The sequence below is a fragment of the Panthera uncia genome, chromosome C2, assembly GCF_023721935.1.
Source record: "Panthera uncia isolate 11264 chromosome C2, Puncia_PCG_1.0, whole genome shotgun sequence".
Taxonomy (NCBI): Eukaryota; Metazoa; Chordata; class Mammalia; order Carnivora; family Felidae; genus Panthera; species Panthera uncia.
In genome coordinates this window covers 10044459-10057202 of record NC_064810.1, presented here as the reverse complement: position 1 = coordinate 10057202, position 12744 = coordinate 10044459, and the positions used below count along the sequence as shown (strand labels likewise).

General features: G+C 50.0%; 1 protein-coding gene across 2 annotated transcripts in view; it reads right to left on the bottom strand.

The window, feature by feature from the left end:
• The window catches only part of RUNX1 (RUNX family transcription factor 1), a 106259-nt gene that overhangs the window by 89723 nt on the left and 3792 nt on the right, over positions 1-12744 (bottom strand). For both annotated transcript variants that reach the window (XM_049629259.1, XM_049629258.1), the window contains exons 2-3: positions 6911-7164; positions 630-786 (exon numbers count right to left, since the gene is read on the bottom strand). In XM_049629259.1, the coding sequence (XP_049485216.1) occupies positions 630-786; positions 6911-7164 (411 nt within the window). The remainder of the gene's footprint in view (positions 1-629; positions 787-6910; positions 7165-12744) is intronic.

Sequence of the window (12744 nt, the reverse complement as noted above, 5' to 3'; positions counted from 1 at the left end):
AAAATGTTAACTGGGTCTGACCCCTCCCCCAAATAATAAGGCATCCAAATGACACGAAACAAGGAAGGTGGCAAAACGCCATCAAATCTACCAAACCAGAAGGATATCAACACCGTGGCTTCATATTTTGCCATAAAACGGTAAATTTGAAACCACATTTCAGTAACCATATATTGCATATCCCTTAAAACGATCAGAAGTGCTCATCTGAAACTTGGTCCCTTGTCACAGACAGCTCATGGAATCTAAGTTAGAGGCTTCTATTGTAGAGATTTTTGATAATTACCAAGTTGAGAACACCAGTTGTACGATCTCAGTTTCCATGATGGTGAGTTTTATATTTTTAAATTTTAGTGAGGACCTGAGGGATTTCCTTGAAGTTCACATTTCATGTTTTACATCTTCCAAAGCAGTTTTAAACTGGCTCAATAATAGAAGGCAACAATGAATCTTGAAAACATATTAAGTTTTAAATAAATATTTTTTAAAAGCTCGATGTAGTGATAAGAACAAGGAAGACTATTTCTAGGGGGGAACTTCCATCACGGAAACTTCTAGAAGGTTTTGAAATCTGGGTCTGTTGCCATGTAAATACTTGTGTTTCAAGTTCAGTTTTGACGGATACATACCTCGTCCACTCCGACCGACAAACCTGAGGTCATTGAATCTTGCAACTTGGTTTTTCATGGCTGCGGTGGCATTTCTCAGTTCGGCTGAGTAGTTTTCGTCATTGCCTGCCATCACAGTGACCAGAGTACCATCTGGGACATCCCCCAGAGCCACCACCTAAACACCAGCCAAGGGACAAAAGCAGACATCAGAAATGTTACAAACGTTGGTGTCTCTGGTGTAGTAATTGCTCTAAAATTAAATGTATATTAAGTGATCCTTTTTAAGTTTGCAAAAGGAATAGCAAAATGACAGAAAAGTTATTCATGGGAAGAATTTCTTTGAATTCCATTATCCAGAACTAAATATAAATTTTCGAGTCCTAAAACATTCATCTAATAAAGCCACATCAGGTCACATGGCACAGTTGGAAGGAGACTGAATGCGGCCAAGGCTCTGGAAAGCTGTGCCTTCTCACGAACGCAATCATCTTACTCGTGCACATCTGAGAAACGTAATATCTTGTTTTTGTGAGTCTATAACCTAACCCCTTTTTTCGCTTGTCCAGACCTCCATTGATGGGCCTAACAGGGCCAACTTTGCTTTTAGGTGTTCAAACTCATTTCTGCCAAAATTGAATTCGATCATTACAACTGAATTGTTGACCGTTCTTGAGGGACGCTGTCCCTCTGCAGGTCATCATTGAGACCCCCTGCTCGCTTCTCTTATTCTGATTGTCAGTAGCAGGGAATTCTGGCAGGCAAAGGAAAAAAAAAATCAGAAGTGTATCCTTTGTTTATTACTAATTCCAACATCAACAGACGTCAGAGAAGAGGGGCTCTCCCTGTTATGTGCTGCTCTGAATTCAGGAGTGGAACTAGGTGGCATTTTTATATCTGTGGGTCCCCCAGACGCGTCCACTGCATCCTGATAGTTGACTGAGGTTTTCCCCAAACCCAGCTGACCTTGAAGAGGAGTTCCGCTAACGTAATTGCATAGGAATGGATTTCCTAACAGGGCTGGTGAACAAGACTGGTAGATAAGTATTTTTGATACTCAGGTAATGAAAAAAGCAGTAATTTCCAAGGTAAAATGCTCTGAAGAGTGTGGTGTAAAGATGCTTTGTGCAGTCGTATCCCATCATTTGACCCTTCTAGAAACTCTTTATTGGGGTTAGACAACTATTACCAGCTAAATTTCCATTGCTTCTATTTTTTTTTAAAGTGGTCACAGGACTTCCAATGAAAATACCCCAAGTTCTATCGTTTCTGATATTCCTCATGGTACTTTCTCAGTCAGTAGTGCATTTGTGTTAATCATGCCAATTACACAGCCGCTTTCTTCATACTGTGTTTGAGTGGGAACAGCAAAGCATTCTCTAGGGATTATTTCTTCCCTGTGTTTTCTACCTCTTCATTTTTACCCAATTTGGGGGTTAATACCTATGTTCTCGACCCTCTTTTCCTGTCTGCAAAAAAGGCTGCCATAGGCTCCCTGATAGCAAAGCCATGGTTTCTCGAAATGCCCATCTTCGTGGCCTCCCCGTGTCATCCAAGTGACCATCCATTGCTTTTGTGCCTTGGGATGCTTCAGCTCTTGGGCTCTGAGGAGTCTGGCAGGGAGGACAAGCCATCTCACGACAAGAGACTATGGGACCGGGAGAACCAGCCCACACAGCAGTAGGTAAGCACATTCTTTATCTGTCTTAGCACACTTGCTCTCTCAAACACCGTCTGGGCCTTTTATCTTTCTTTCTAATCCTTTCCATCCCAACGCTGGGCATGTTTTCTACGAAGGAGATTTAAAAACACAGCTATTTATTCCCCAAGCACCCTCTAATTAGATATTTAGTTCCCATTAGAAGCGTGTTTGTTGCCTTTTAATTAAGAGCAGTAATATGACAATTCCCTTTTGTTTCGAAAACATCATTGAACTAAATCTCCCTGATCAGTTATTTACTTATTATTATTTTTTTTTACCACTTTTTCTATTCCCACAAAACGTGCTTGCTTTATTCTGCTTTTTTCAGTCTCTTAAAAATTTTTCCACTTTTTTTTTTTTTCTTCACTATTTTCACTTCCCTCTGTAAAATTAGCTCACAGTGTTGAAATGCTCTCCTGGAACACATATTTTTACTTCCTCGTCCCCATCTCCCTGTGATGACCCGGCTTCTCTATTTTAATCCAACCTTCAGTAAGTATACAAGGACTGTATGCTTAATTACATGGTTTTCAAACTCAATAATTCGCTCTTGGGGCAGAGTCTGTACAGAGGTTGAAGTAAGTAAATCTTGTTGCATAGCTTCCCAAACGTATTCTAAATCACCTTCCTCCCCCTGGCTCCTCGCACGATGCTCCACGCCTGGACCTCTCTCATCTTTCCAAGACTATCTTTGTCAGTAATTTGGCAAACTTGTGAGACCTTCATCAAGTGGAAACAAATATAGAGTAAAATGATCATGGTGGCTAAATATGAAAAGGTTGTTGATGTTGGAATTTAAGACCAACAGAGTTAGGAGTTTAACTCCTACCCCTCCCTTTCTAAAAAAAAAATGCAACAAAAGTCAGAGATATTTGGGTGCCTGAAGATCATTTATTTGGTCTTTTATTGATCTCAGAGGGATTTTTTTTTTTTTCTTTTTGCTTTTGGCAGGAGGAAAGGGGAGAATATTAAATCCGGGGAAATTACAGTAATAACGTATAACATCTAATTGTTAACAAGCCTACTTAGCCTAGATAAAAAAATTAAAAAATTAAAACTAACACGTCTGCTAATTTTATACAGATTGTGTCACTGATAGGCAATAAGGAGAGAATAAAAAAAAAAAAATCTAACTTCAAACAGAAAGAAAGAAGGAACTGGAATGAAAAGCTATAAACAATAGGTAAGGAAACACAAACATTTACATTTAACACAGACCAAACAGACAAGAAGGGACTTGCTGGCCAAAGGATATCTCATATTTTGTTTTACTTCTCTGTTTTTAAAGTATCAGGAAGTTGGGCAAAATATCAGCCCTCCTAGGTACTGCAGTGGATCTCCCCACACCGCTCTTGGCTGGCCTGCTCACACATTCAGACTGGCATTTTAAACAACTCTAATTAGGTTGAAATTACAGTTACAATTCATTTATTTCAAATCCCTTAATTTTCCAGAGTTTCAAAGAAAGCTGTGGAGTGGAACCCAGAACTCAGCCAAGATGACATTTAATGCATGCGCAGGGACTGAAGTCTTGCCGATAGAAACATGACTTCTTTCTTTCTTACAGAAAGTATATGACTATTAGCATCCAAAGCCTCTGAACTTGTTGAAGGCATGTTTATGCCTTCGGACCCTGGTGAGCCAGGGCCTAAACAGACTGTAATATTGCAGTATTAAAAAAAAAAAAAATCCTAAGTCATCTAAATAGCTTTTTTAGGCTGCTTCTGTAAGTAATGGGTAACACGCAGCAAATTTAAGATTTTCACAGTAGTAAAATATGTATCTTTTTTATGCTAAAAAATAAAGGTGTTCCATGGGAAAAATGAGGGGGGGGAGTTACATTTTTGGGGTCCAGGACAAGCAAATAGGCATATTTTAATCTATTTTAAGGAAACTTCGTAATCTGAAGTCTCCCTTCCATTTCAAACATTAAAGCAGGGGATTTACACATAGGATTTCGGAAGGCTAGTAAAGAATCACTTACATGCTCTTTTCGTCAATATCATCAGACTTTATCATTGGTTCCCATTTTCTCCTCCATATTACAGGGAAAACAATCATTCTTCACTGATTAACTTCTTAAAGAGATTGTCTGGGGCTTATTTAAAAATCCACATTTTAAAGTAATAATGTCTACGGAAACTCTCTGGGAGGAAGGTAGGTGGCTACATGGAGAGTGGAGCCAGGGATACACAGGGAGTCAACTGGGACGGAGTCACGTTTTGAAGGCTAGCTTGCTTTTCCCCCCTGACCTTTGGGCTCGTTTCCTCGCTGAAAATTCTGTCTGCTCCTTGGGTTGTGCAGGGAGCAGGCTTCCTCCAGGAAGAGGCCTCTCTTGATGGGGACGCAGTGGTGACAGATACTACTCAAGTGGCTACATTTCTGCAACGTCCTTCCCTTTCCCCTATCTGTCCTCAAGACCCACTTGAACTTTTTTCAAGAGAACTCTACATGGGTCATTTAGGAGTCTACCAACGATCACTCAGTAAAACAAATGAGATTGAAAAAAAAAAAAAAAAGTGAATCGTCAAAAGTCATTTTGAAAAAGAAATCTCTTTGGTTACTAAGATTTCTGCGAAAAAGAATTCCCGGGTGGCTCATCAAGGCAAGTTCTAAGATTTTCTTTTCAGGCTTTTAGAAGAAAAAATATATATATACCCTATATATCATATATATATACATATATATATATATCTCCTATATTATATATATATATATATATATATATATACATATATATGTATATATATACATATTTAGAGTAGCTTGAGAAACTATAACACTTCACCTCTTGAAGATTATTAATCGCTTAGTGTTTTGATATATTTGGGCGTTGGTTCCCTGGCAGAGGTGGGGACATCCAGAAGAGATTCTGATTTCACCTCAAAGGAAGACACAGGGCTCTTACAACCCACTCCCTTGGTAGGTCAGGGGTATTGGGTTTAAATGACCCTTTGGCTGATTATCAGCCTGTCTCCTCCCTCAGCTCTTATCTGAAAAGTGGCCCCGGGGCCGAGCCCTGTCAAGTCCCCAGTCACAGAAGGGACTCAGTCCTGTTCTGTGGCGAAAGGAGCTTGTTTCTGTAAAGAGATTAGAATGATTGAAAATTGAAATGGACTCCCAGCCCAAATCTACAGAGATGCAGGACAGCAAGGAAAGAGTCCAGTGGTTTTTCCACCTCATCCTCACTCCCTCCCCCTCCAAAACTTCTGCTCTCAGAAAACGGAGGCAATTCTATAGACAGAGCCAATTACACATTTTGTTTGGTCTTAGAAATCATAATGTTAAGTTTAGAAGGTGTATAAAGCTTAAAAATAAAGAACTCCGACAGTACCGTATAAAAAACTGAACACTATCCATTGTAACTAGATCAAGATCCAGTAGAGGCCTGGAACTCTTAAAAAGCTTATATTAAATTAATCTCCCTGAAAGGGTACAATCTGATCTTTACAGCTCCCTCCCCACCCCCCACCTGCCTTTCTTAGTCCTCAAAATGAACAGGAAATGACTACGGATTGTACTAAAATGTTGGTTGCCCCTTCTTAAACCCACCCAAGACAGAAGAATAGAATCCCCACCGCCAAAATTAAATTTCCACTGTTTGCGGTCAGGGCTGGGGCGGGGGGGGGGGGGGGGGCAGTGGCGTTTAAAAATGCCGGGTGTTGTTGATAATATCCCCGTTCAAGGGCAAGGTTTTTAAAAGGCCGCTCAAAGCTAGGGCGAGATCAGGGGTGGAAGTGAACGAAGACCTCTCGGGCTGTTCAGCAGAATTTGCGGGGTCCACGCCACCCCCTCCCCAGTCAGAAATGCGAGCGGATTAGACCCCGGCTGGCTCGCAGAGAAGACAGCCTTGCCACCTTTCGAGGCCCCGGGCTTAATCTAGGTGAGCGGGAGATAAGGTTCAGGAGGGTTCCAGGAAAAGAAACAGGATTCGCTACTTGCGGCTTGTGGCAGGCGCAGACTAGAAGCTGCAAAAAGTCTTCAGAAAACTTTTGCAAACTTAACTACGCCCTCCGCGGACTTTGGACATGCTAATTTCGATGGGACTGTTGAAGAGCGAGTGGGGGTAGGAAGCCCTGACAGTTTTCCTTGTCAGTTTATTTTCACTGACCCTAAAGTATAAAAGTATCTTTACTTCCTGATGCCTCCATCGGAGCGAGGCAGAATGGCTTGGGTGTCAAGCCAGCGCTGGGGGTGGGGGAGAAGCATGGGAGCAGACGGGCTGGCCAGGGCTGGGTTATAACTTTTTCTGCTTTTCTACTTTGTAGCAAAGCTAAGGACCTCTGTCAGGGAGGTCCCGACCGGGCCTCAGTGGACGTCCTTGGGGGGGGGGGGGCATCCAGATCTTTTTCAGTCCACCCTGGAGGCGGCCCCTGCGGGTCCCCCAGCACACACACACACACACCGAGGATCGCCAGGGCAACCCAGCATCCCCGGTGTCCCGAGAGCAGGAGGATGGACCAGGGGCCGCGGGGGGCAGCGCCGGCCCCTTTCTAGAACCCGGCCCCGCCCGCCTGGCCGCTGCCCTCCGGGATCGCCCCCGGCCTCGGCCGGCCTCCGCCTGTCCCCCCGCCACCCGCTCGCGGCCCGGGCCGAGTACCTTGAAAGCGATGGGCAGGGTCTTGTTGCAGCGCCAGTGCGTGGGCAACACGGAGCAGAGGAAGTTGGGGCTGTCGGTGCGCACCAGCTCGCCGGGGTGGTCGGCCAGCACCTCCACCATGCTGCGGTCGCCGCTCCTCAGCTTGCCGGCCAGGGCGGCGCCGGCGTCCGGGGCGCCCAGCGGCAGCGCCTCGCTCATCTTGCCCGGGCTCAGCGCGGTGGAAGGCGGCGTGAAGCGGCGGCTCGTGCTGGCATCTACGGGGATACGCATCACAACAAGCCGATTGAGTTAGGACCCTGCAAACAGCTCCTACCAGACGGCGACAGGGGCGCGGATCTTCGGCGAGCAGCTCCAGGGAGACCAACATACAAGTTCAGGGGCCTTTATTGCTGCGGGGGGGAGGGGGACTGGGGGAGGCGGGAGACCAAGTTACTAACAGTCCAGGAGGGGGAAAGTTCTATTATGCCGGCCAGCCTCAGACCCGGCAGGGCTCCTAGCAACCGACCGGTTAGTGCTTTAAAAATTGGGCGACTAGAATCCAGAGTCAAATGCCAAGGGAGACTATCTTCTGAGTCTTGCTTTGAGAGTTTAACTTCAGTCTTTGGCTGTTAAAGAAAGTTCCCGGAGGCAAAATTCCCATACGCTTTCTAAAACATTTATACGGAGAGCGAAAAGACCAGCAAATACATAATTTGGAAGTTCCAGTAGGTAATCGCCTGTCAGTTTTTTTTTTTTTTTACTTGTTTGCTTTTGCGGGTGAGTTTTGTCTAAAGTCCTAATACGACACAAAATATACGAGTGTCTTCCATATACAGAGCCACTCTCACATGCAAAACTGGCTTCGGTCCTCAAAAGCAAGAGCTGCGACTTCCAAAGGTCATGCTACTAATGTATGTGCACGTATATATAAATATATACATATGGTCTACTTCATAAAATATTTACAATTCAATCTGTAGAGAATTTAAACACAACAGAAATCCATTAATGTTCGCTGCTGATTTTTTTTTTTTTTTAAGTAGCCTTGAAAATAAGCTTCAGTAGTTGAAGAAGGGCTGGGCTGGAAATACTTGTCATGTTCTCTTAATAATTTCTGGCAAAATGCTCAGTTCAGAGAATTCAGCTTTTCAAAAAAGAGCTAGTCTTAAAAAAAAAAAAAAGAAAAAAAAAGTTCCAAGTCGATGACAGTCAGGGTACAGCTCTCCACATCTGAGAACTCGGGTTTGGGGATGTTGGTTAAGTTTGTGGCTGATCCTGTGGTTGGTGGGAGTTGAGCAGCAGCCGGGTCACACGCACGCAGACACGCACTCTTCCCGAAGCCAGCCACTGTCTACATCGACTCGGTGAGTCAGCCCGACTTGGGCAGTAGCGAGACGATCTTCCTCCAACGTCGCCTCAGCGCCGGCTGGTTAAATGCCCGGACGCGCCTATACCTACGATCACCGCGTAACCGCAGCAGGTGGAGCGGGCCTTGAGAGGAGGCTCCGCAGCGCAGATCGAAACAGACGCGGTGGTTCGAATTACACACGCAGTCACACTCCCACGCACACTCCCACGCACATGCAACTTCACGGCTCGCCTCGAAGCCCAGCACACTTTCTCCTGCAGTTGTCAAAGGAAACAACCGGGGAAAAGTTCACAGGCAGGAAAGAAGTTGAAACATCCAGCCAAGAAACCAGTTCATTCAAAAGTAAGAGAGAAAGAAAAAAAAAAAAAATCGTAGCTCCAACGCAGGTCAAGGAGAAGCAGCAAAGGTTGACTTTCTTCTGGCGTCCCCAGGAGGCCCGGGAAGAGATGCCTGCCGGCGCAGGGCCGGGCAGCGTGGTGCCCTGGCTGGGTCCGGCCGCGGGGCGCCCGTCCCGCCTAGCGCCCGCTGGCTCTATGAATGAGAGTGCCTGGAAATGAACGTGCTTTTACTGTAAGCCCGGCCCGAGGAATTCCATTCCCTCAGCTCGTTTGCATAGGGGCGGCCGCCGGCCAATCACAGGCCTTTCCGGTATCAGCCAGGGCGCGGCTCGCGGCCGCGGGCTCCTGGAATTGGCCCGCGCGCCCCCGCCGCTGCCGCGCGCTACTGTACGCAGCCTGGGTGGAGAGTCCCAGGCTGCCGCGGCCTCCCCGCGCACCCCGCGCGCTCGCATCCACGCACACACACGCACACACTCACACATACGCCCGAGGCCCCGCCCTGGTGCGGACCGCGGCCCTGCGTCTCTGCGCCCGTGCAGCGTCGCGCTGCCACCGGCCCGGGGCGGCAGTGCGCAGCGGCGCCACAGGCGGCCGCGGTCTGGAGACCAGGGAGGTGGAGAAAGAGGAGGCCGGCCGGCCCTGGGAGGGCTCGGGCCGCGCGCCGCGCCCGGAACGGCCCGGGCACGGAGACCAGCTGGAGGGAGGCGCCCCCCGCGCCTTGGAGATGAAGCGGCCGCCGCGAGGCTCCCGGGATCGGTACCGGAGCCCCGGAACGGCCCCGGGCCCTGAGCGGCCACCCAGGGCCAAGCCTCTGCTTCCCCGGCGTGGGTGGGATTCGGCCGCGAGGGGGGCCGGAGGGCCGAGGGCCCGGCCGAAGAGCGGCTCCGCGGGGCCCCATGGTCGGGTGGGCAGCTGCAGCGAAGTGACGCTGATTCATTTAACGAGGCCAGACGATTCTCGGTCTCCCCAACATGGTTTTGTGTTTTTAGTTTTCTCTCTTGGTTTGCTTTCTCTAATTGGTGTTTTTCACCGCGTCCGGGCTGCGGCTTAATTACGCAGCGCGCCTCAGTCTGAGTGCGCGGTGCGGCCAGCAAAGGAGTGTCCCGATCAGAAAAGACCCCAAAGAACAAGCGACGGGAAAGAAAGTTGAAGGCATCCGCTGGGCTGGCACCCCGTCCTCGGAGCGTCGGCTCCCCCGCAGGCGGCACGAAAGCCCACCGCTGGGCCTAGGTCGCCCTAGCCCCGCACCCACCTCCGGCTCCCCGGAAACGGCGCTGGCTCCTTTCCCCGCCCCCGCGAGCCTGAGCGGCCTGGGGTGCCGAACCCACCCCGGCTTTGCGCGCCGGCGGGAACTTCCCTTGCGCCCGTCCCCGCGGCGCCGCGGGCATTTTCGCGGAGCTTAGAGGGGGCCCCGCCCCACCCCGGCGCCCGAGGCCCGTCCCTCCCCTCCCCCGCCCCGCAGCCACGGGGCTCCCTGGCACCCCGCGGCACTCACCCCCCGCCGCGGGGGAGGGCGCCCACCCCGCCCCCAACACGGAGCCCTCAACTTCGACTCCCGGGAGCTGGGGTCCCTCACCCGCCCTCCCCCTCGCCCCCCCCCCGCGGGGCCCCTCCCTCCCTCCAGCCGCCTCCTTCCCCGCTGCGGGCGCGCGGCTACAGTGCCGGGGACCGCCGCCGCCGCGCGGGACTCTCCTCGGGCTCTGCCGCTGGGGCCTAACGGAGGCGTCGGCCAGGGCGGGCCCGCCGCGGAGGCCCTTCCCGGGGGCCCAGGCGGCTTCCCTCGCCCCAGGACCCGAGAGGCCGCACGGGCTGCGCCGAGCGGCGAGGAGGCGGGGGCCGGCCCCGCGGGAGGCGCTGAGGGCCGCGGGCCCGGGGCGGACGCCAGGGGGCAGCAGCCGTCCTCTCTGCCGCCCGGGGCGTCGGGAACGCCCCCGAGGGCGCGGGACTCCGCCGGCCCTCCTCTGGGCCTTTGGGTCGCTCTCGTCAGAACTCCAGTTTGGGGAGAAACGACTGGAAACGGCCGCCGGAGCCAGCCCCAGCGGCCGCGTTGCGCCCCTACTATACCGGCAGCCGAGCTGGCGGTGCAGGAACCCTCTGGTGGGAGTCGTGGGGGTCCCGGCTGTCCCGACAGGCCCGCATCAGGGTCTCTTCCCGAAACCCGTTTGCGCGCACACCGCGGTCGGCCCTCCCGCCACCCCGGTGCTCCTGGCGTCCCCGGGCGCCGTCGCCCGGCCAGCGGCTCCGGCTCCCGCCTGCCTTTCCGAGCCTCTCCCCAGGTGGGCCGTCCCCTCGCTCCTCTCCCGGGACGCCCGGGAACTCCCAGCAAACTACCTGCAGTTTGTTTTAATGGGTCAGCAAACTCCTTTGTGTTTTCCCTAAATGATTTTGAAGAGGCCCCATTTCAGGCATAAAGACCCCCAAAAGTCCTCTCTCCACCTTGGCCCGGCGGTTCCAAACATTGCGCCGTTGCCAAGCCTCCCCGTCTGCCGCCCCCCCCGCCCCCCGCCCCGGCCCCGGCCCCGCCGCCGCCGGCTCTAGAGGCGAGTTGGGGCGAGTGAAACCCCTTTGCCGCCGCTCAAATACAATGCTCTAAGTGCCCACCGAGCGCTCCCGGGAACAGCCGCCAAGTGCATCCTTAGGGACCCCCGCGGACGCAGGGCGGGAGGCTCAGGAGTGCGGCAGAGGCGAAAATGGGCTCTGACTCGGGGGATGTAGCGGATTGGGGTAATTTCGCCGCGCGGAAAGGTCAGAGAAGAACGCTCCTCTGGGGCTCCGGCGGTTTGAAACCCTAAACCCTGCGAGGGGGCTGCGGGTCTGACTCTCCGCGGCAGCCTCTCCGGCGGGGTCAAGTTCCCTTCCTTAGAAAAGAGGTACTGGGATAGATGCGCCAAGGTGAGCCCTCCAACGGCAGCACCTTGGGCGCTGCTCGGCTAAGAGTCAACCAGTGCGTCTCGAACTTGAACGTCGACGAGGATGATAAAAGCGAGAAAAGCTTTTGCTGATTTATTTTAAATCCGGCCGCCGGGCATTTCGGGTTCCCGGGACCCGCGCTGGCTATAAATGCGCTGTGCGGTGCACACTTGAAAACGAGAAATAAAACCCTGCACTGCACCTTCCTTATCGAGGAACTAAAGCAGGCAGCATGAGGCTCAGCTAAGGTGTACCTCGAATCCCTTAGTCTGAAGGACTTTTTACAGAGTTTATAAAGTTCATTAACACCGCACGCGAAATGAAGAATTCCTTCCCACCCAAAGCGCTCATTTTAGCCGCAGTATAGAATTTCCCTTCCTCTGCCTCTCTAAGAAAGGAAAGGAGACATTACCGCATTCACTCCTGGAACAATACTAAAATTTAACTCTTGTCATAATACAAAATAAAAAATACAACGAAGCGACGTGTTGGGTGGATGCTGTAGGACAGATTTTTCCAAATTTGCTGCGTGGGGGAAATTCCAATAATGTCCCTAACAGGAATGAAATGTACGTTTTCAGAGGGAGTTTTAAAAGTAGTATTTGGTTAGTTGGAATAAAAATAACAATTTCATTGGGGAAAAAACAATGGCTCATTGACGTTTTTCTTCAGCGTTAGGTCAGTATATAACTGTAAGTGGTCTCAGAAAATATCTAAATATCTTACATTTTTGCTGTTTTAAAACCCTCTCAAAAATAAAATATGCCTGTAGGTAGGATTAGAGGCTCAACCATTCTCTTCAATCAACATTCCCCTCTGTGGGTAACATCTTTTTAAAATTACATTTCTAGAAGTGTATTTCTAGAAAAAAACCTTTCTATTTCAGTGACCACTTCAGTGAATTAAAACCAGGGCACGTATTTTGCTAGTGGTTCTGGAGCAAACTGGTGCGGTTGGTATAATGTCATAGGGATGGAGAACATTTTTATGAAGAGTAACATGTTAATATCCGTGCAGGTGAATAACCTGCCATACACACAATCCAGTTTTCGACATTACAATTTGATTAAACATTTCCCCCCTTCTGGAGTGGCTCTGAGATTATTATACTTTTGAAATCCAATTCCTTTGGGGACAGGAGTCTTTCCTTCTGCCACTATATCCTTCCCTCATAGGAATGTTTCCATAGGATGCATGGTTGATGTGTGATCTGTTCACTCCAGCATCATCATTGTGCA